The sequence below is a fragment of the Ambystoma mexicanum genome, chromosome 6q, assembly GCF_040938575.1.
Source record: "Ambystoma mexicanum isolate Mex_15411 chromosome 6q, UKY_AmexF1_1, whole genome shotgun sequence".
Classification (NCBI taxonomy): Eukaryota; Metazoa; Chordata; class Amphibia; order Caudata; family Ambystomatidae; genus Ambystoma; species Ambystoma mexicanum.
In genome coordinates this window covers 1364736042-1364757710 of record NC_090937.1, presented here as the reverse complement: position 1 = coordinate 1364757710, position 21669 = coordinate 1364736042, and the positions used below count along the sequence as shown (strand labels likewise).

Below are 21669 nucleotides of genomic sequence, written 5' to 3'. Positions count from 1 at the left end.
CCGCTAACCCTTAACATATACTTTGGTTCTTAAGTGTGGACGGCAAAATCATCAAACCTTATTCAAATATTGGTGATTATTTCTTGTTTGATGCAAGTAATAACTGTAACAGGCATAAGGAAAATAATGACCTCCTGTCCCGTTTCTTTGCTGTTATTAATGACACCCAGTCTTAGGTGGTTGACATCCAGGCGTCAGTGATAAAGAGGCAATCTATTTGCCTTTCTGCTCTCCTGCCATGAAATTAATCGCATGACATACCCTTTATCTACAGTCAATTCATGAGCGAATGAAATTCCAAGAGGCACAAGCGGTTTTATATTGACTTGCTTTTTGACTTCATAATTTAAAGAACATCTATATTATTAGTTAGGTGTTGTGGCGGTTGTACTTGTTTTTTTAGGAAGTATGCTATTTGGTCGACTAGTCATGGTGGACCTGAATTTGACCTTTTTTTTATGGGTTGTGCCACCCCTCCTATGCCGCCCTCAATACCCAAAGGCTCCTGTCGCCCTACTCCCCAACAGCTATATGACCAAACGGAAGACTTTATTTTGCAAATCTTTTAACCAATTGGATACCATTGTGACTGTAGTATAGTGTTTTGATGGTGACGTGATTATTGTCCAGGACAAAAAAAAAGCAATTGAATGTAATGCAATATTATGCAGGGGTCGAAATTGGGATTTGTTGACCATGAGCAAAAAGCAGCCCCTGGGTATCAAGCATCACCCGTTAGGCAGGAGCGACCTCTGGGGGACCTGGAGATAGCCCATAGAACACTGCAAATATACCATGACCGCAGAATGCTAACTTTAACTTGTTCACCATTTGCATATTATACAATATGCTTTAATTGCCCCGTAGGCATGTCCTTAATTCGCCTGTAAACACATTCCCAAAACAACACAGGTAATAAATATCCCATTGCTATGTGTGTTTGCCACCTCTTACCTGAGGAGTCCAGTGTAGCTCCTGGTACCTGTTGGTGTCAAGCTAACCAAGGACTCCTTGGCTGTAACCAGGAGCTAGCTCCTGGTACCTGTTGGTGTCAAGCTAACCAAGGACTCCTTGGCTGTAACTAGGAGCTAAATAGCTCCCAGATCCTGGCAATTTTAAAGCCTGTTATGTGATACATTGCAGTATTTATCAATAGGAGATGTTTTTCGTGGTTTAACCTTTATGCCAGCACATCACTAGACCATTTTGCTTTCGGAAGGCAGCATCCTAAATTATGACAAATATTATACTGTCTAATATCTGAGTGTGGCAGTACCAGACCCAGAATCCCTAGAATGCAAGGTTTAATGTGCTTAAATACATGTTCACTGCCCCTTCCTCTAGGCTATTGACGGTCAAGCTGCAGACCTCCAGATATTTTGGCCTACAACTCTGCTGAGCCCGCAACATTTACAATGCTCTCTTGGGCTGATGGGAGTTCTAGGCCAACGCATCTGGAGGACAAGAGCTTGCCCATCTCTGTGATAGGCTTCAGCTAGTCAGAAGGGAGAGGAGACAAATATGTGTTTCTTTATTGCTTCTGCAGCCACAAGAACTTGATGTTAGGGGGTCGGTGGCGGAAAATGATTCCGGAGCCAAAGCGGTACTGCACATGGGGCACAGAGCTGTAGAGCTAGAAAGAGAGGAGCCATACAAGGAGGAAAGAGGAAGAAACATAGTTGCTAAATTGCGCGCCACAGGCAATCTGCATGTGGTCCAGGCTTCGTAGCTCACAGCAGTATGGATGCTGGGACCTGTAGTTAATTATGCCCAGGCAAGTGTGGGCCTACAACTCCCAGCATGGGGACTGCTTTGCGCTAAATAAAGCAGGGCTGGCTTATGATGACCCTACTGGCAAGTGGCTAGGGCAGGGAAGAAAGGGTGGAGGGGGGGTGTACACGAAAGAAGAATTGTGTCACATTTTGTCAATAATGGCAAAGTTATAGCCCACCTTCCAGTCCTACTGGATTCAATGTAAGTTGTTTTAACCCAGGCACAGAAAATCTCCTATTGTGACGTAAACAGAGTCAGACAGGATGTGTTTGTTTACTGTGATATCCAAACATCACTTATTCCACAACTTCTACGTCAGGAAAAGGTACAGGGTCATTTCGACGGCTCCTCCCCACCTTTTTGTTAACAGAGAGGGGCCGGTTTCGCACAAATAGGGAGAGGAAATCGAAATACATATGTGAAACCAGGTTACTCCTCCATTTTGCACCCGCTAATGTCATACATTGGGATAAACCAGAGATGCAAAGACAAACTTCCTAAGCATCAGCCTAAGTCAGACAGAACAGTTTAAAAACACATCATTTTATTTCATACCAATAACATTAACATTTTTCAACAGCCGCTGTTACAACTTAGTTCAAACTGTCCCATTGTACAAAACTTTGCAAAGATGTGCTGACAGTTAATAAGCCGTTAGTATCTCAGTTTTTGTCAAAATTGAGAACCAAGAGAGAGATAGGAAGTGCCAGCTCTTATTGTTTGTTCTTGGCTTAATTAAATTACATTAAGTAAAGACGATCGGTACCTCGCGCTCCCCAAAAGTCATGCAGAGGAGGCTTCCTAATATAGATACGAGCGTTGAAGAAATGTATGGCTCTCTCATCCGTCCAAGCTGCAAAATCAACAGAATTCCCAGTAAAGGTTTGGAATAAATAAAAGAAGATATGAAGCATCAATCACCAATAGGGACCGAAGTAATATTGAGGACCCAAATGATTATCGCCCATGCACCTAACAATCACCAACATAAGGAATTCACAGATATATAGGGGTAGCGTGTGGATTGATGTCCATTATGAACTTTGTATGTCCTGATGAAGGCCCATGAAACTAACAGAAGAATGGTGTTGGATGCCTGTGCCGTATCGGAAAGGCTGAAACACAGTGTGTCGACCATTCTTCCTTTTGACCTAGATTTTCTGGCAATCATCCTATATTCAAATTGAAGCAATTGCTAGACAGATCAATAGGCAGCACTATGCTTGTTAATTTGGCGTTGAAGCGTTGATTCACGTATATGATGTAACTTTAATTAAGAAAAGAACAAGCAATATGAGCTGTGACTACCAACATAAGGAATTCACGGATATATAGGGGTTAGCGTGTGGATTGATGTCTATTATGAGCTTTGTATGTCCTGATGAAGGCCCCTTAAACTAAGAGAAGAATGGTGTTGGGTGCCCGTATCGTATCGGAAGGGCTGAAACACAGCGTGTCGACCATTCTTCATTTTGACCTAGATTTTCTGGCAATCATCCTATATTGAAATTGAAGCAATTGCAAGACAGATCAATAGGCAGCACTATGCTTGTTAATTTGGCGTTGAAGCGTTGATTCACTAGTATGATGTAACTTTCATTAAGAAAAGGACAAGCAACAAGAGCTGTGACTACCTAGCTCTCTCTTGATTCTCAATTTTGACAATAAAATAGTAATGGCACTTTTAGTGGGCACCTGATACCCTATTTTTACTGGCAGCACAGGCCTTCGATGTTTTGCACAATGCCAGAGTTTACACTAAGTTGTAACAGTGGCTGTTGAAAATGTTTAATGTTATTGCTATAAAGTAACATTTTATCTTTTTGAACTGTTCTGTATGGCTTAGACGGACGCTTTGAAACTTTGTCTTTGCATCTCAGATTTTCCCCATGTTTTACATTAGCTGGTGCAAAAGGGAGGGGTAGCCTGGTTTCACGTACGTATTTCGGAAACAGTACAGTCACAAACATATGTTGTCGAACCTTGACATTACCCCGAGTCCTCTATTAGGCCTTCCACTGCCTGATTCTGTAGTTCACCCATGCACCAGCCTCAGGAGCAGGCAGCAGTGACCGAAGACAGTAGAAACAGACTTTAGGCACAATGGGAAATAGGTGCACGGAATAGAAGAAGGTGGTATACGCAGGTAGTAAATGTTTTTCTATACTCCCGTCTTAAAGTGGAGCTTTTTCCACAATGATATCTGTTGGCTGTAGCCTGTTACTGTTGCCGGCATAAGTTTTCCACTTTAGTTATTGTGGCCAAAATAATTCTGTATATGAGGTTTGCGTACTAGTGTACAGTACCATTATTTGGCTTGATGTGTCCTTACTTTTGTGCACCCCTGCCACCCATTCAAAGGCCTAATATTGCTAATGGAGAACTGCGAGGTCATGTTGGATTAGTGAAAAGTAACAGTTAACGTTTTCAAGAAAAGCCTTTGTGCTGAGACCTCATGTAACAGCATTTTCATAATTTACAATATGTGGGAAAAGTCTTCTTTCCCAAGATGGTAGTCACATTGCAGTTAAACCTTAGTCCCTTGTCTGTTTCAGTGCATGACAAGTGCACAAAGCAAACGCAACTTCAGACACAACTGCACCATCATAAGTGGTGCAAGGACATCCCCTCTCATATTCTCCCCTACTAAAATGCCTTTGCCTACTTCCCCTCAGCCCTTGACTCTGACAAAGCGTCCTATTTTGCCAATCTCATCCTCAAGCTAATCGCCATACTATGCTCTCATACATGCAAACTCCCTTCAGCACTACACGCCATGCTCACTCCTCCTAACTCCAGATCAATCCCCTGTTCCTTATCCTCTAATGACTTTGCCTTCCACTGCTTTCCTAAAATTGAAATATCTAAACTACCTTTACCAATTTTTTACCCTGCCACTCGTGTTTCCTTCTCCCGTCCCTTCTCTCCCCTCCAAATATCCCCACTGCCTCCTCCTTTGGGTCATTCCCCCCTAATCTTTCCTCTTGAACCGGCTACCATCTACAGGACTGTCAACCCCTCTTGCTTCCCTATTGACCACTTTGCCGCCCAGGCAGTCAAGGAGCATACGCCATGCACCTGCTCTGATCGCTCCTCACTGTTTAATTTCTCTTTTTCTCGGCATCTTTACATCCTGTTTCAAGGTGGCAGCTGTCATTCCAATCCTGTCTGGGACCCGCACCCATGTGAAAGGCAAAGGCCTAAACGAATGAGGAATAAGAGGGTCTGGGATGTTTATTGGATAAAAGAACTGTGACAGTTACCTAAAAGGATACCGGGCTCAGAAGCCCAAAAAGAAAATGAAGGTAGAAGATGTCTAAGGGAAAGGTCCACAACCTTAGCCTTGGACTTCTATTCTTATGAGCATTGTTTAATTCATTACATTTTGCCAGAGAGACTGGGAACCTTTCCGTTCATTGGAACTATCATGAACACTTTACTTTGAGAAGATATCATCCTTTCACAATTGGCATGAGCTGTTAGTATTAGGAACGGAAGTTGGCTTTTGGGACGCAACACTGATAGTTTTTTGATTTTGGACATCCTGAAAATTTCACTAGTATTCTTTGAGGGACAGAGAGCATTTTTCCAGCCCTTTCTTGTTTATTAAAAGTCTGTACCCAAAATTATGCCACTATTGTGTCCAAGCCTTACGTCTGTACTTTTATATATGGTGTCAGAGTGGGATCTGACCTGGTTGACACAAACTGGGGGACCCCAAGTATTTCAAAACCAAGTAAGACTAATTCCAGTCCCACAAGTTATACATCTGGGAAAAGGTCTGCACAGGTCATATTATCTACCAGTGGGCTGTGTTCTATAGAGAGAACTCAAGGGCCTCCTCACCATCTGGGCCAAAGAGAGGGAGTCAGGCTTTTTCCTTTTACTTCAGAAGCCATTTGACACACTAGGAAAATAGTGGAGGGGTTTACTTATACGCTTTTCTTTCCCCAAGTGTGTCAAATTCCCAGTAAGGACACAATTATCATCTCCCTAGCACTTAGGGTAGGGGTTCCTACCAACCCAGTTATCTATCCCATTCCTCTAGGTCAAATTAGGCAATAGAGGAGGTTAGGAGAGCTGCGTCTCATATCCAGCGGAGGGGAGATAAAGTGTACCCTCTTAAATTTGTCCTACAGTCCGATACAGATTAAGAGGGGTGAGCTGATAGAACTCTTTGTGTATGAAACTCTTTGTGTATGAAACTCTCTGGGAACCTCGGTCCCAATTGAATTTTAGGAAAAGAGATGGAGAGAACCCAGAGAAACAACCCAGTGGGAGGTGGGACCAAGAACCTTTTTTGTGTGGCTCGGAGATGGAGGCAGAGTGAAACTCAGAGCGAGAAAGAGAGAGAGATAGAGAGAACACAAGAGAGAAAGAGAAGACACTGAGACGCCCTTTCCTCCTGCACCCCTCACACATCAGCATGCCAGTTTATTAGGAATTTCCTTGAGAAGGCAATGCTTCAGAAGGCCAGTACGGCTGGGGCAGCATCAGTCACATGCCAAGCAATTCTTGGCTTGTCATGCGAATCAACCTTTCCCTCACCCTGACCTGTGGGAGACAGCAGCTTATCAGGCAATTTCCCAGTAGGTCTGTATGTGTCTGTGTGCAGCCTTGAAAAAGAGTGCAGGGGAAGGTGAATGAAGCAGGAACACCGCACTGCATGTGGGGGTTTAGGAGAGACCAGGCGCAGAGAGGGTACATGTGCCAGAAGGCTTGAGCTGGTGCTTAAATTGTCCCAACAAGTCACAAAACAATAACTGAGGCAGGGCCTAAGAAGTGTCTGACACAGACTAAGATTCGCAAGTAGCTAAGGATTTTTTGAAAGACGTGTGCACTGTGTTGAAGTAGCCAAACACCCATGGTTGAGTTTTTTGAACCTTACATGAAAGGGAGCAAAATCTTCTTAAAAGGTCAGTCAAATAAAATCTAATTAATAAACAAACAGTCTACTAAGAATATATTATTTTTATTTGTTTGCTTGGCATTAACATTTTCCTTACAGCCAGAGTAGGACCTCAGTATAATAATCTATTACACAAATCAAACCATGCATTCTCTATTTTATCATTTCCATTAAGAGTATTAAAAAAAAAAAATCTAAAATGCATCAAACTGATGATATGAACCTAAAATAAAATGACAATAGTGACTTCTTCTGAGGAAGATCTGCATTGTCACGTACAATGTTTTCATTAAATTGTAGCATGCAGCCTTCAAGAAAATCAGTACCGTCCTTAATAGAAAATAGATCACCGGTTTGAGAGCAATTTTTGGAGCCTGCCAGGGCTGGGTCCCTGAGGGCACTGGGCCACTTTAATCCTTGAACTGAGTTGCTGATGTACAAAGCCACAATTCTGAGACAACCCACCGGAACTACGAGAGATGAGTTTGATGGTCTCTGAAATGCTAAGAATGCAGCAACCCCTTCTGCCTAGATCATCGCTATTGTGATGTTTCCTTGTCAGGGCTGCCAAAACTAAAGCTAAAGGATAAAGGTAAAAGAAATACAAGAAAATAATCTCCCTTACTGGTACTGAGGGCCCTTTCAAAGCTCAGAAACCATTCTGTGTGTGTTCTTCCAATCTAATGCTTCTTTAAGTCGTTTTTATAAATTGGTGTCTTTCTACCGTCAGCAGAAATCTGAAAACATTGATATTACCATTCCGTTTGCAGTCCTCTGTCCTTAACCGGCCTTTCTGTCATGCATGGGGTGGATTCCCTCTCCGAAGCATCTGACGGAGCAGTTAAAATAATCAGCAAGCTCAAGCACATGCATGGCCCCCTCCCCCTCCCAGGCCTTGGCTCCCACGTACCCCTCAAGCCTTCCTGTGTCAGCCCCTTACCTTCCAATGAAGGGATCAGATGCTACCACACTTCGCCGCCTCCAGAGAGGCAACCAAAGTGCACACATGCAGACCAATCAGCCAGCTCAAGCACATGCATGGACCCTCCCCCACGTACCCTTCAAGCCTTCCTGTGTCAGCCCCTTACCTTCCAATGACGGGATCAGATGCTACCACACTTCCCCGTCTCTAGAGAGGCAACCAAAGTGCACACATGCAGACCAATTACTTTTGTATCAAAATGTAATCTGTGCGCTTTGTACATTGGGCAGATGTCTTTATGTGACCCAACAGATGTATCTGCAGTGGCGGTGGGAGTGTCTTCACATTCCTTCTTGAAACATCTGTACCTTTGTTGCTGGGATAGTGGGTCAATGTCATCTTACCTGGAGGTAGAATATCTTTGGGCTTGCACCCCATGCAGTTCCAGGTGTTCAAAGACAAGTAGATGAGCAAGCACTACTACTACTCACAGGACTTTTCCCTGCAGGCCGGACCCTCACAGCCATGCTTTCCACTCGTGCAGGAAGTGGTTGAGAGGATGCTTCTCGAGCCAATCACTATGTGGGGACACCCCAAGGTACCATCTTCTGCACACAAAAGGAACATTCCCGACATGCACTTTATACTTATGCTGAATGTCCCCAATAAACGGTGATCTAAGGTCGAAGAAAAATATCTCAGCCAATGTGACCATGAGCTTCCTGTAACTGGAGAAATCATTAGAGGCTCAGCCAGCAGAATCTTCATCTAATTTACTTGGGTTTGGTGCCGCAGAAGCATGCGTGTAATATACCCAATCTCCATTGCACCTGTGGCTCCAAGACGGAGCAGTGGGAGGACTCTGCTGCTTCAGACTGATGATAGGTGCCAAAAGCAGGGTGGTCAAAAATCATCTCCATGACCTCAGATCCATTTTTCACTAATCAAGGAGCATCTCAAGACAGCCTCTGTGAGGTTGTGCGTGATGTACATGGAACAATGTCGCCCACCTAACGTCTATTTCCCGGGGGACATTATCACATGGAACCCCAAAGACTAGTTTCACTTTATAAATACCTGTCAAAGTGACATAGCTTAAGAAGGATATGTGCCCAGTTCCTCTGGACTTCAGGTTTACCTGGTCGGTTACTCTGTGGGTTTTGAGAGACACTTAGCGAAGGGCAAATGCTGTGGGTATCTCTTTGGAGGTGTGCTGTCAATGTATCCGTTTCATGAGTTCCTCCCTAACATGCCCTTGGTTCTTTTATATTTTTAGACTTCGTTTTTCTGCAGGGATATTCCGCAAATGCACAGTACTAATGTCAGTGTAACTTCCAGCTCAATCTGTCTTATTGGCACAGGTGGCCTTCAAAGTCTCCCTTTGCTGGTCCCTCGGGAGATTGATGGAGGGTGACTTGACACCATCTGCCTACCCTCTTAACTGAAGCTGCTGCAGTAGCACAGTTGCCAACCATTTCAATCAAAACTAGTTCTCTGGCCGCTTTAAGTTACTCCATCAGCAGAAGCTTGTCTAGAGCTTACCAATTTGGCCAACACTCTTGACACCAAAGGCTTCTTGGTGCTGCGGCACAAAAGCTTTAGCTATTTGTAAATCTAAATTTGTGGGAGTGTGTTCTTCAAGGCATTTCTGAATGCATAAAAGTTCTGCATAGCAGATACTGGGTAAATAGAATGGCATTCTGATGGGAAAGGAAGGGAAACATTTTTTTTCTTCATTCTGTGATGTTGAGCCACCATCCTATTTAGATTATCCGATCTCAGCATAAGTGTGGGAACGTGATGACTCAATTTAACCTTGATAAATGGGTGGCAATGTTTATAAGAGGCTTCATGTTCCTTATATTCGATGAACTGTTGAATTGTGAGTTGTTGTATATATTTCACAGTGTAGATGGTTAATGATTAACACTGGGATATATCCCGCCAAGGCTTTCTGAGTGACATCCACTAGATGAGATCTTCACGGCATAGTCAACCCCGTTGATGATAAGTGGCCATCAACAATTGTTGTCCGCAGCATGCATTTGCTGTCCCCTGTGCAGGTCCCACGGGGCAGCAGTACAGGGGTGGTTTAGGAAGGAAAGAGAGATGCCTGGACAACCTGGATCGAACACAAAATACCAGGGACCAGACACCCCCAAGCCCCTCGCCCAACTTCTTCTAACCTCGAGTATCTACACCACAGAGACCGAAAGGCAAATGAAATGCTTTTTTCTGCTGCTCTGCGATTAAATGTGTGGAAAAATGACTATCGTATTCCACTGGTGGTGTGGTATCACCGCGGTAGGATCCATCAATTAGAAACATCTTTATGGCCTAATGGATACATGGCTAGGCCACGCCCAACAGTGGGGGTTCTGGAGTCGGGTTAGCCATAGTCACATTTTCTTGCACCTGTAGAGGGGCAAACTGTAGTGTTGAGCGTTATTTGTCGATTCCTGCGACAAACAGCTTTGAAATGGAGGCCACATGATGAGGACCTAAAAGCAACTGCAAATTATTCACCATATCAACCCTTCTTTATGCCAGCAACCCACCCGAAATCCCTTCCCATATGTCTACATGGTAAATTATCTGGTTATATGTGATATTACCGAAGAGTGGTACATTTCAGAGTGGTCAACATACCGAAAAAATACCAAATTGTTTTTATTTTTATTTGGGGCGTTCCCCCCAAGACGCTGTTTTTTCTATCCTTTTAAACCCACCCCCACCCTTTTTAACCACTTACCCCACTACCATATATATATTTAATTAACATGTTCTGTATTTTGTCAGTATTTTGGCTTTCGGTAAAACTTAGCACTCCGATTTATTTTAAGGTAAAATGACTGGGTACCAATTATCTAGCTAAATGAAGCAAATATGATCAGGTGGCCCAAGTTTTTGGAGGAAAGGGAAGGGTCCAGCGAGCTTTTACTGGGAGGGTGTCCAGGGCTGCACCTGGCATGCTGGCTGCTTTGCAACGCTGGAGTAGGTAACTTCTTGGCCCTCATTACGACCCTGGCGGAAATCGTGGTGCAAAATGCACCATGGAGCACGGCGGAAAGCTGCCGATAGCGCCATGGGGGTTGGCGGATTTTCCGCCCCATTCCGACCTTGGCGGGGCGGTAAATCCCCATCCCCCATTTTACCCTTCCCCATTCCCATTTTTGCCCCATAGGGTATAATGGGAGTGGGGAAGGCGTTAATTACGCCACCGTAAAATACGGTGGCGTAATTAACAACAAGGACCCGTAGCGCCATGGATTTCTCCGCCCGGAAAAACCAGGCGGAAAACGCTCCATGGCGCTACGGGAACTCGTAGTAGGGCGGACGGGTCCGCCGCGAATACCGCTGGCGTAAACCCACTCCGCCAGGGTCGTAATGAGGCCCCTTGTCTTTTAATGGAAGGAAGGGAAAGGAGGTAAGGAACTACCGGCACAGATATCTATGTGGTATGAACATGTACTTAATACACTGTGCTGCATATCACTTATTTGTTAAACAAATATTTACGTTCTGTGGTAGAAAATCTTAATTTGCTGAGTTTTCAAATGATCACTTTTTTACCGTTGCCTTCCTGCTTTTTTCAGCTGACATCATTTCTACAGTTGAGTTCAACCACACAGGAGAGCTACTGGCTACTGGGGACAAGGGGGGCCGTGTCGTCATATTCCAAAGGGAGCCTGAGGTAAGTGTACTGAATGTTTGCATCTGGAAACTTAAAACAGTTCTGGGTTGCCTACCCAAAGAGTCCATTATGTCCATTAATAGCATCATCGTAGCCATTGAATGACTGGCACTACCATCGTCAGCCTGCTAACACTGGTTGGTGTGGCTGGAGGGTGTTGCATAAAGCCCAATGCTGTTTTTGATATTGCTTTATTTGTACCTTACAATAGCATTTCCTCTGCATCCGTATCCTTGCCCGTCTCCATAGGCTTGTTATCCAGAGCGGGGAAGCAGCCGTGGTGCTCACAACTGCAAAACCCATGGATAAGCGGGCATTGTAAGTCAGGGATAGCTTCAATTAATGCTAAAATCCTTTCCAAAATGTTTTGGCCATTTCAGAGGCCGATCAGGAGTGCACCCTAGTGGGTATTCACTGCAGTCTCTCCAGAGGGTCTGGGGGAGCCAAGGAAGATAACATGCAGCCTCTCAAAGATCCTAAACAGGACCCTTTCAATATTTTCCTCTGTCTCTGTTGAGCTGGAAGATCTCAGTCCAGATCATCTAACATTTGCACTGGTTCAAAAGTTGAGAAAATACACGTAACACCAATGTTGCTGCCTGTGTAACATGAATGGGGCAAAAGGGTCCTTTCCCAATCCGTGTTACATAAAGATTTTTGCAATGGGGCAAACATGTAGCAGATTGATATTTTCCCATTGGAAAAGTGGAGCAAACCTTTATTTGTCCTCTCTGTTGCATAGACAGAAACTAACGAAAGGTCATTTTGTGTACTTGTTTTCTTGCTTTGGTTCATAATATCATGTTGTAGGGTCATATCCAATTTTGAAGGCAGAACGACCCGTTTTATTCCATATCACACTGGCAGAGAAAATGGGAAAAGCATTCCACTCTAATGAAAATCCATATGTCTTTTAAGACATATGGATTAGGGCAAAACCGCTTTGCACTATTCGAAATCAAAGACACAGCGAGTAAATTACGAGTTAGATAATCTGGCCCCTGGTTGCTCTCTTCCAAGCACTGTGGTCGCTACGACGTCTCTGCGAACCCCTTTCTTTGGTACCTTCATTCACCAGCTGATGACATAATTATATTCTCTTAAGGCATTCAGCTTCCCTGATAGAATATGCCTGCTTGTGCAGTTCTAAATGAATAGAACTTGCTGTATTTTATCGTTGCCCTTTGCATTGTAGGTATCCTCTCTGGAAATGTATGATTTAATTAATTTTTGGTCCAATTCCATGCTGGAGATTATTTTACATAGAGACAGGAGAAATTACAATCATGGGTGCCTTTGAGTCTAGGGGGGGGTCATTCCAACCCTGGCAGTAAGGGGTTAACGGCGCCAGTAAAGGTGCCGGAGCTGTCAACCCCTTACCACCTCATTACGAGTTCTGCCCGCGGGACCCGCTAAGGACGCCTGGTAAAGCCAGGCGTCCTTAGCGGGTCCCGCAAGCAGACCAGGGTGCTAATAACAGGCCTGTTATTAACAGGCCCGTTGTTCGTACCCTCCCCATTCCCGTCGAGCCCTATGGGGGCTCGATGGGAATGGGGATGGGTTCCTTGAATGAGGAATTACCGGGCCCTCCAAGGTTGGAATGGCCGGGAATTCCTCATTCAAGGAACCCGGACCCGGTACCCGGTAAGGGGGTAGCCATGGCGCTAATAGCATGGTTACCTCCTACCTTGTAATGACCCCCTAGATCTTATACTTGTCCTTGAGTTGGATGGCAAATTGTCATGTAAACCTAAGGGGTAGTCAAGAGAATTTGTTAAGAGAAATATAGAGAATGATTTGTTTAAAGATAAGCCAGCTTCCAGGTAGGTCCAATCACGCATAGCCTACAAATGGAAATCAGTCACTACTAAGGAACAGACAACTTTCCCCTTAATGTTGACTTACTGAAGCGAGAATGTCAATACATTTGCGAACTAGGATATGGACTTTGGAAAATGTAAAGGATTTGAGTATTTAGGAGGGTATTACCTTTTGTAATGGGTTTGATATGTTTACTTGTAGTAAGCCTCTAAATATGTATCTTTGGCTTATGCCTGTTATAAGTCATATGTTTCCATACATTCATTGATCGTGTCCAGGCTTCTGTAATGTTATGTTATCAATTACTTACAAACGGCTTGATCGCCAACCAGCAGGCCTAAAGTCGAGGGTACACGCGGGTGGACGGAGTCCACCCACTTTTTGCAGAGGGTGGACTCAGTCCCCCAGCTAAAATGTGAAACATTGCAAGTCTTCCTTGCATTTATGAACTTAAGCCGACCTCAGGTATCGAACCGCAGTGGTCAGGTTTGCAAGCCGGACACTTCACCACTGCACTATATAACCTGATGAAAACTAGCAAACAACTAAAGATGAAATGTCTCATTTCCGTACTGCTTGTTCCAGGGAAAACATTTGCATTGGTTTTTGGAGTTTAAAGCATGCACACCTTTTAAAGTTTTCCAAACCACTATTAGAAGAAAATGTCCTCTCTTGATTTTGTGTGTGTGTGTGTTGATTTTATGAAACGCAAATTCCATTTGTCCTGTGCAAAGCCAATTTAATGAAATATGCATATTTCACCTTGCTATGCTAATTTCTGGCGACATCACATCCCATTGCGTTTGTTGATGAGTCCCCCCACTTTTATTTTTAGGACTTGACCCTTGCCAACCAGTGGCCCTTTAGTGGTGTCATTACTAGCAAATGCTCAGATCAGTGCTGGCTAGAAGGTTATTACAGCCATTTCTTTAGCAGGTTTCAGCATTTCAATGAGGCTCACAAGGCATGCATGAGTAGGAGGCCAGACATTTAATACAAGGAAGTCACTAGCTACATTAGCTGCCGGGAAGGGGTACTTTGAGGCCTTTTTAGACGAGCAAATAACTAGGGCCCTACCTCTTCCTTTTCCTACTGTTTTGTTTCCCCACACTGTAGAGTAGTTCAGAGGCAGACGAGTGTGAGGAATAGGGTTGGAGGAATCTTGAAACCACATTCCACTGAGGGATAGGCGGGGAAGGTACAGGCCTATTAAGGCCAGGAAAAGGCCCTGTTTTGCCCCTGTTTGGCGCATGTGAGCGCTACTCCCAACCTACATTCCCCCACCAACCGAACCAAGCTGCGGTGCTGGAGCCCCTACACCCGAAAGCACCTCCAACTGCATCAGGGAGAAGCAGGAGCTCCATCCACCCTCTACAGAAGCAGCAGGCTAAATGATCGAGGCCCGCGTGCCATGCCGGACGCAAGGTAGGCCATATGCCTCTCCCAATTGCACTCTAGATTTTGGCAACATGATTGTTCTCTCTGCCACAGTTAATTGCACCCTAGCAGTCTAACCTGTCAGCTTGTGCCTTATAGATTTGCGCTCCAACACGCCAATACTGTCCTCGCACTTGACACTCTAGCTTTGTAGTTCTAGGTACGACCCGGAACTCAGTTGCCCCCTTACGGCTTTATTGGTTCCAGTATCCCACCCGAACCCAGGCGTTGCCTAACTCAGCCTAGGTGCTATTCTGGACCTAGATGCCGCCACACTGCAGCATGTGCTGCGCCCCAGGGTCACTAATAGACCACATTTGACTTGTGCTGTGCCTTATGGTCGCTAATAGACCACACCTGATTTGTGTTGTGCCTTATGGTCGCTAATAGACCACACCTGATTTGTGTTGTGCCTTATGGTCGCTAATAGACCACACCTGATTTGTGTTGTGCCTTATGGTCGCTAATAGACCACACCTGATTTGTGCTGTGCCTTATGGTCGCTAATAGACCACACCTGATTTGTGTTGTGCCTTATGGTCGCTAATAGACCACACCTGATTTGTGTTGTGCCTTATGGTCGCTAATAGACCACACCTGATTTGTGCTGCGCATTATGCTCGCTAATAGACCACACCTGACTTGTGTTGCGCCTTATAGACCACATCTGTTTTTGTGTGGTGCCTTACCTATAGTTACCACGGTACTTTACTACTGTAGTGCCTATCCAGTGTCTACACATATGTTCATTGAGTACACAAACTACTCTTGCTAATAACCTATGAACCACATTGCCCCCATCTTTAGAGCCAAGTCATCCACAATGGCCACATTTAGAGGCGCCACTCTAACTATGGCTACCCTCCTCCCGTTGCTCCAGAATATCTCACCTCAGAACCGCGCCCACACTACCCCACCACTTTACCCAGATCTACTATCTCCAAAAGAATGGTTAAACAAATTTGCCCGCCCACCCTCACCCTGCATACCCTGTCCCACACCCCTTAGAAATACTAGACTAGGTTCTCGCCTTGTTGCACCTACCACCACGCTCATGAACATAGCCCCACCGACCATGATTAGAAACGATAGACTTAGCTATCACACTATTCTTGATACAAAACTCACCAGAACGCTCTTCAATCAGACTAAATACCCCAAGCAGCCTACCTCACTCACTGACCTCCCACCGAGTCACAACCCAGCTATACCTCACTCGCCACCACACACCAAAGCCAACTCTCCACAGACTTCCATCAAGGGAGCTCTCATCAACGCTCGCTCTTTGGTAGCCCACGCTACTGATGTCGCCGACATTATCTCCACTAACCACCTAGACTTAATCGCTATCACGGAGACATGGCTCCACCCTGCAGCTGGTCCCACAATAGCTCTAGCCACTCCGGACAACTACAACCTCATCCGAGCTGACAGAAAAAATGGAATAGGAGGAGGAATAGCAATTATTGCGAAATCCACCCTAAACATTAGAGAAGTAACTAGCACAACCCTACCTTCAGCCGAACTTTTATCCATCAAACTCCCATTATCTGACACACAAACCATCCTGCTCCATATTATATACAGACCCCCAGGACCCCCCTCCACCTTTGAAGAGGATATCTCTCTCCTACTCACTACCAATTTGAAACCCAATTCTCAAATCATCATCCTGGGAGATTTCAACTTGGGACTCAATGACCCCAATGATAACCAGGCCACTTCCCTTAATGACACGATTACTCATCTAAGCTTCACCCAACACATTAATCAACCTACACATACAAAAGGAAGATCCCTGGATTGGCTTGCAGATGCCAACTGCAACCTCTCACTGACTGACATCACTCCCTGTGCTTGGACTGACCATCACCTTATTACCTTCTCTTTACCTAGATCCTCACCATCCACCACACGACCCAGTAAGCTACCTCAAATAATCTCCAGAAATAACCGCAACATCACTATAGAGAACCTCAAACCTCTTCTCGCACCTATCAGTAAAGTTAACTTACCAACGCTAAATAACCCAGCAGCCATAGTAGACCTATATAACAATACCCTAGAACTAGCCCTCAACCAGATTGCTCCCCTCAAACAACGAAAAGCCAAACCTATTGCCCATTCCAACAAATGGTTCTCAGCAGAACTAAAAGCTCTCCGCAATATTAAAAGAACTGCAGAAACTAGCTGGAGAAAAGCCCCTTCTCTCTCCACTAAAGACAAATTCGCTTCAGCTGCCTCCACCTACAAATCCGCCATCTTAAATGCTAAAAAAGAGATCTACAGCTTGACAATACAAAATGCCAAATCCGGCACTAAAGAACTCTTTTCGATACTAAAAGAACTTGAATCACCACTGCCTCCTACAGAGGACTGCATCAAAGACAAGGATTAGTGTAACAATATCCAGCTCGCCCTCACTAACAAAATTGCCCTCCTACAAACTAAGATAGAAGCAAAAAAAGCTAGCCTTGCCACCAAGCAGATACCCAGCAGCAAAATTAACCACACCACCCCTAATTGCCCCTCCTTCCACTTCTCACCAGTCTCAGAAGAGGAAGTAATCAAGATAATCGCTAGTCTTAAACCATCCAACTGCAAAGGTGACATTTGTCCCGCATCTGTCATCAAAGACGGAGCTAATGAGCTAGCCCCTCTCATCACCTCTCTGATCAACTCCTCCTTCAAAAACTCAGTGGTCCCCAACAACCTTAAAGAAGCGTGGGTCCTACCCCTGCTCAAAAAAACTAACCTAGATCCCATAACCCCCACAAATTACAGGCCCATCACCACAGTCCCATTTCTTCTCAAAATCTTGGATAGGGTAGCCTATCTCCAAATACAACAACATTTGGAAGACAACAACCTTCTAGGCCTGCGGCAATCCGGCTTTAGACCAAGGCACGGGACGGAAACGGCCCTCTTGGATCTAAAAATCCAAATGGATGACGCCAATGACAAGGGCAAACTGGCCATCTTGCTCTTGTTGGATCTCTCTGCTGCCTTTGATCTGGTTGACCACCAGATCCTCACTCAACACCTCTCCTCGGCTGCTGCATTCTCTCAGAATGCCACGAAGTGGATCCAGTCATTTCTGTCTGACAGGTCGACTAGAGTCTTCGCCCCCACTGCGGCTGCTAACCCTATCCCAATCACATGTGGAGTGCCCCAAGGCTCCTGCATTTCTCCCACTCTTTACAACATCTTCACGAAGCTCCTATTTGACCGTCTTGACGATCTGGGTGTCAGCTACACTAATTATGCTGACGATACCCAGGTCCTCATCACGCTCACTGGTAGCTATGAAGAAGATGTTGCTAAACTTAATGACATCTACCTAGAAATCCAAGCCAGAATGGCTACACACAGTCTTTGCCTAAACGACGATAAGACAGAATTGCTTATCGTAGGCTCCCAGGCTCGCCTCAATAAACTGGACCAAAGGTACCAATCCTTTACCATTGATGGCAACATCATAAAAGTATCCAAAGAGGTCAAAACTCTAGGTGTATACCTCGACTCTACCTTGTCTCTAAAGAAACAAATAAACTCTACCATCTCTACTACCTCTTACACCAATAAATTGATCAATGCCTGCAGGCCTTTTCTCTCCACCTCTAGTTGCCTCACCCTATCTAGAGCGCTGATATTGTCTAAATTAGACTATTGCAACACACTATACTTAGGCACTACCACTAAAAACTTGAACAGCCTCCAGATCCTGCAAAATAAAGCACTAAGATGTGCCCTCAACCTCCCGCGCAAGGCGCACTTATCCACGGTTAGCAAAGAAGTCCACTGGCTCCCGATCCGCGACAGAATTAAGCTAATAACCCTGGTCATCACCCACAAGTGCCTGTCACATACTGCCCCACGCTACCTTTCAGACAAATTCTCTAGACACCACCCCATTAGACCCACCAGAACCCCTTACCTGCACCAACTAAAGATCCCCAACTATAACCTAAAAACAGCAGGAGGCTCCAGTTTCCCAGTGCTTGCAGCACAATGTTGGAACACCCTCCCTCCTACAATTAGATCGGTATCCGCATTCTGGCCATTCAGAGCTATGGTTAAATCATGGCTACTAGTCTAGACATCTTGACTCTCACCGACTCGACCCGCCAGCCGCCGCATTCTATCTGCAATATAATTGTAATGCAATCAGCAATGCTTACCCTATCTACAGCCTATTCAGGACCAACCTGTAACCCGGTCCTCATTCGCCACTGCAACTATTTTGTGCCTACTCTCTGTACATACTCTTCTCGATATATATTCTACTTTTGCATGTAAACATTCAGAGCCTGAACCAATGTATGCTCTGTCTGTTGTATTATGATGTTTTGTGTAATGATATGTAACTGTGCTGTGCACATGATTGTGCGCCCAGCTACCTGAGGGTTCGGACGCGCTTTATAAATAAACAAACTAAACTAAACACATCACGCAGGTGGGGTGCATTACGAACTGCTGAGAAGCAGTTTAGAAGCCACACAGTGTATGTTTCTCTGCACACACTACTTGTTCACTTTGACATATTTGGTGCCATGGCTAGGGCAATTCCATCACTCTGAAAGCTTTTGGGAGCAGTTTACCAACGTTGTTTGGACCTTAGACCTTCCCCTGTGTCAATGGCCACCTCTGGGGCCTTCCCACCGCTAATGTTCCAAAACAGCCCATGATGCGAACATGCAGCTGAGAGTAGATGCAGTAAGTGAGAATGCTGCCAACTGTTGTTCTTGAGCTGGACTTATGGTCGCTTTTATTTAGTGGATGTTTGTATTTGCACTTATTGCTTTTTGAATTTGACACATGTAGGTACAGGGCTAGTGGTATGTTCACTTCTTTAAAAAAGTTTTCTTTAGATCCAAATGATCCCGGTGGTTACATACCCATCACCCAACTACCATTTCCTGTCCAACAAAGGGTGAGGATTCAACCAAAATCCTTTGTGGGGCATTATGAGCTGCATGACTGAGTTTGGTCTGGATTTGGACCTGCCCGCCGCAGGGAGCTGGTTACGACGGCCATGCTGGATCAGCTATGTGAGGAGGTAGATGGTGGGGCCACCAGAGCATTGGTCATTTAAGACCTGCCTGCATTGTTCAACATCGATGATCACCAACTTCTCCTAACACGACTGGAATCACTTGGCTTTTGGGGTGGTGTCTGAATTGGGTCAATTCCTCGTTGTTTTATGTAACAAGAGTTTATGTAATGGGTGGCTATTATTAGAAGGGCCCCTCACCGAGTTGAGGGTCTAGACCAACTAGGTTTCTGACTAGGGACTATTTCCATAAAATGAGTGGAGAATGAAAACAGAGTCATCTGATAAATTCTCCTGAATTTGCATCAAACAGTGCAAACGGCATCGCTGCTGTGCAAACCTCACCTGCTGAGATGCCCGGAGGAGGGAAGGATGTGGAATGGAAGATTTGGGGACCTTGGTGCACAACCAGTAATACAATGAGCATTGAACCACCAATGCGGAATGCCCGTAGCACATGAAGCACATTCACAGCAAAGCAAGGTAATGGGAGATTCAATCCAAACCCAAGGCAATGATTACTGACACCAGGGATGCCGGTCAGAAATTAGTTTTAGGTCAAATGAATTGCCAGAATAAAGAGCAAGTTGAATGCAATTAATATACAGCCTGACAGAATAATATACAATGTGAATACAAATGATACACAGTTTAATGGGGAGAAGTTTGAATACTTCACAGGGAGCAAAACATACAGACAGTTCAAAATATACAGGAGATCTTCTGTATACAGAGACAACTGAAACAGTTCAAATTAGTTCCTGTACACTTTAACTTCTACTGGGACACTGAATCGCTTTTCTTTCACGGCGCTGCCGCTTCTCACCTGCTGGCGGCTGTCCACATGCTAGTGCATTGTGCCGCGTGGCAGTTGTGTGTCTCCCTGCGGTTCCTGGGGCATCATCCTGCGCCAGCAACAGGCTCCTGTGCGGTCTGGGCACACAGCAACGACTGTATCTGCTCGCACTTCCGTTGCGCGCCATGACGCGGGCACAGCCGCTCCCATATCAACCAGCTACAACAGACCATAAAAGGAAGACGCTTGCATCCCTCAGTGCATCTCAACGCTGCCTGTTGCTGTGTTTTGCTCTGCTCTATTTATTTATTTATTTGTATTATTTGTATAGCGCACAACAGCCCGTAGGCATCGTGGCACTGTTACAGAGTAAGTAGGCTGCTTAGTTACAAAGGTAAAAACAGAGAGTATTCAAGATAGTTACAGTGGTACAAGAAATAGTTACATTGGTACATGGCACATGCGGTGTAAACAATTAAAGGATACAGGAGACATGAGTATGCATGCGTGAAGCACAGAGCTCTGTTGTCCTATTCATTCTCCAGTTATCCTGTCCACTGCTACCCTTTCTGGGGACATCTTTTGTGCCTTTTCCTGGCCTTCCATTTCTGATCTTGTCCGTTATCTGGCCTATTTCTCTTTCTCTCAGCTCTTCTTGCCTTGTGTCCTGATCCTGCCTTTTGCGTATTCCTACCTTTTTGGAATCTCTCTTGCACCCCGCTTGGATCCCGGGGGTCCGTGACCACCATCTTCTGTACCTCCCTTCTCAATATCCGCACTATCTTCAAGCCGCATGATTCCAGGAGGTGAGCTCACGGCTTGAGAAGCACATCCCCATCCTTCCCTGAGGTTACAATCCACAGGGTGGAAGGGGGTCCACTCCTCCAGCTGCCCAGCGACGTACTACTCTGGAACCAATTCAAAGGAGGACAGCTCACGGAACACCACGGACGTCACGTCCCAGAGACCAGGTACTTGACATTGGTAAAGACATACATGCTGACTTAAATACAAGATACAAGATAACACTTAAAACAGCACACTGAATTTTTTCAAAACGGCCACTAGTTGTCCCTGTTAAATATAAACTGCTTTATATATTTCACACAAGGAAAATACAGCTTAAAAATACATGTACCCAAGATAAGCTATACTGGAAGTCTGATTAGCTCCTTACTCTTTCCCAAAGGAGCATGATATGAGTGAACTACTCATACTAACTTCTTATTATTCACCTACAACTTAAATATGGATATCCAGCACC

General features: G+C 44.9%; 1 protein-coding gene across 4 annotated transcripts in view; it reads left to right on the top strand.

Moving 5' to 3' along the window:
- Positions 1-21669, top strand: part of PPP2R2C (protein phosphatase 2 regulatory subunit Bgamma) — a 1229805-nt gene that overhangs the window by 933287 nt on the left and 274849 nt on the right. For all 4 annotated transcript variants that reach the window (XM_069631987.1, XM_069631986.1, XM_069631988.1 and 1 more), the window contains one exon: positions 11201-11298. In XM_069631987.1, coding sequence (XP_069488088.1) covers positions 11201-11298 — 98 coding nt within the window. The remainder of the gene's footprint in view (positions 1-11200; positions 11299-21669) is intronic.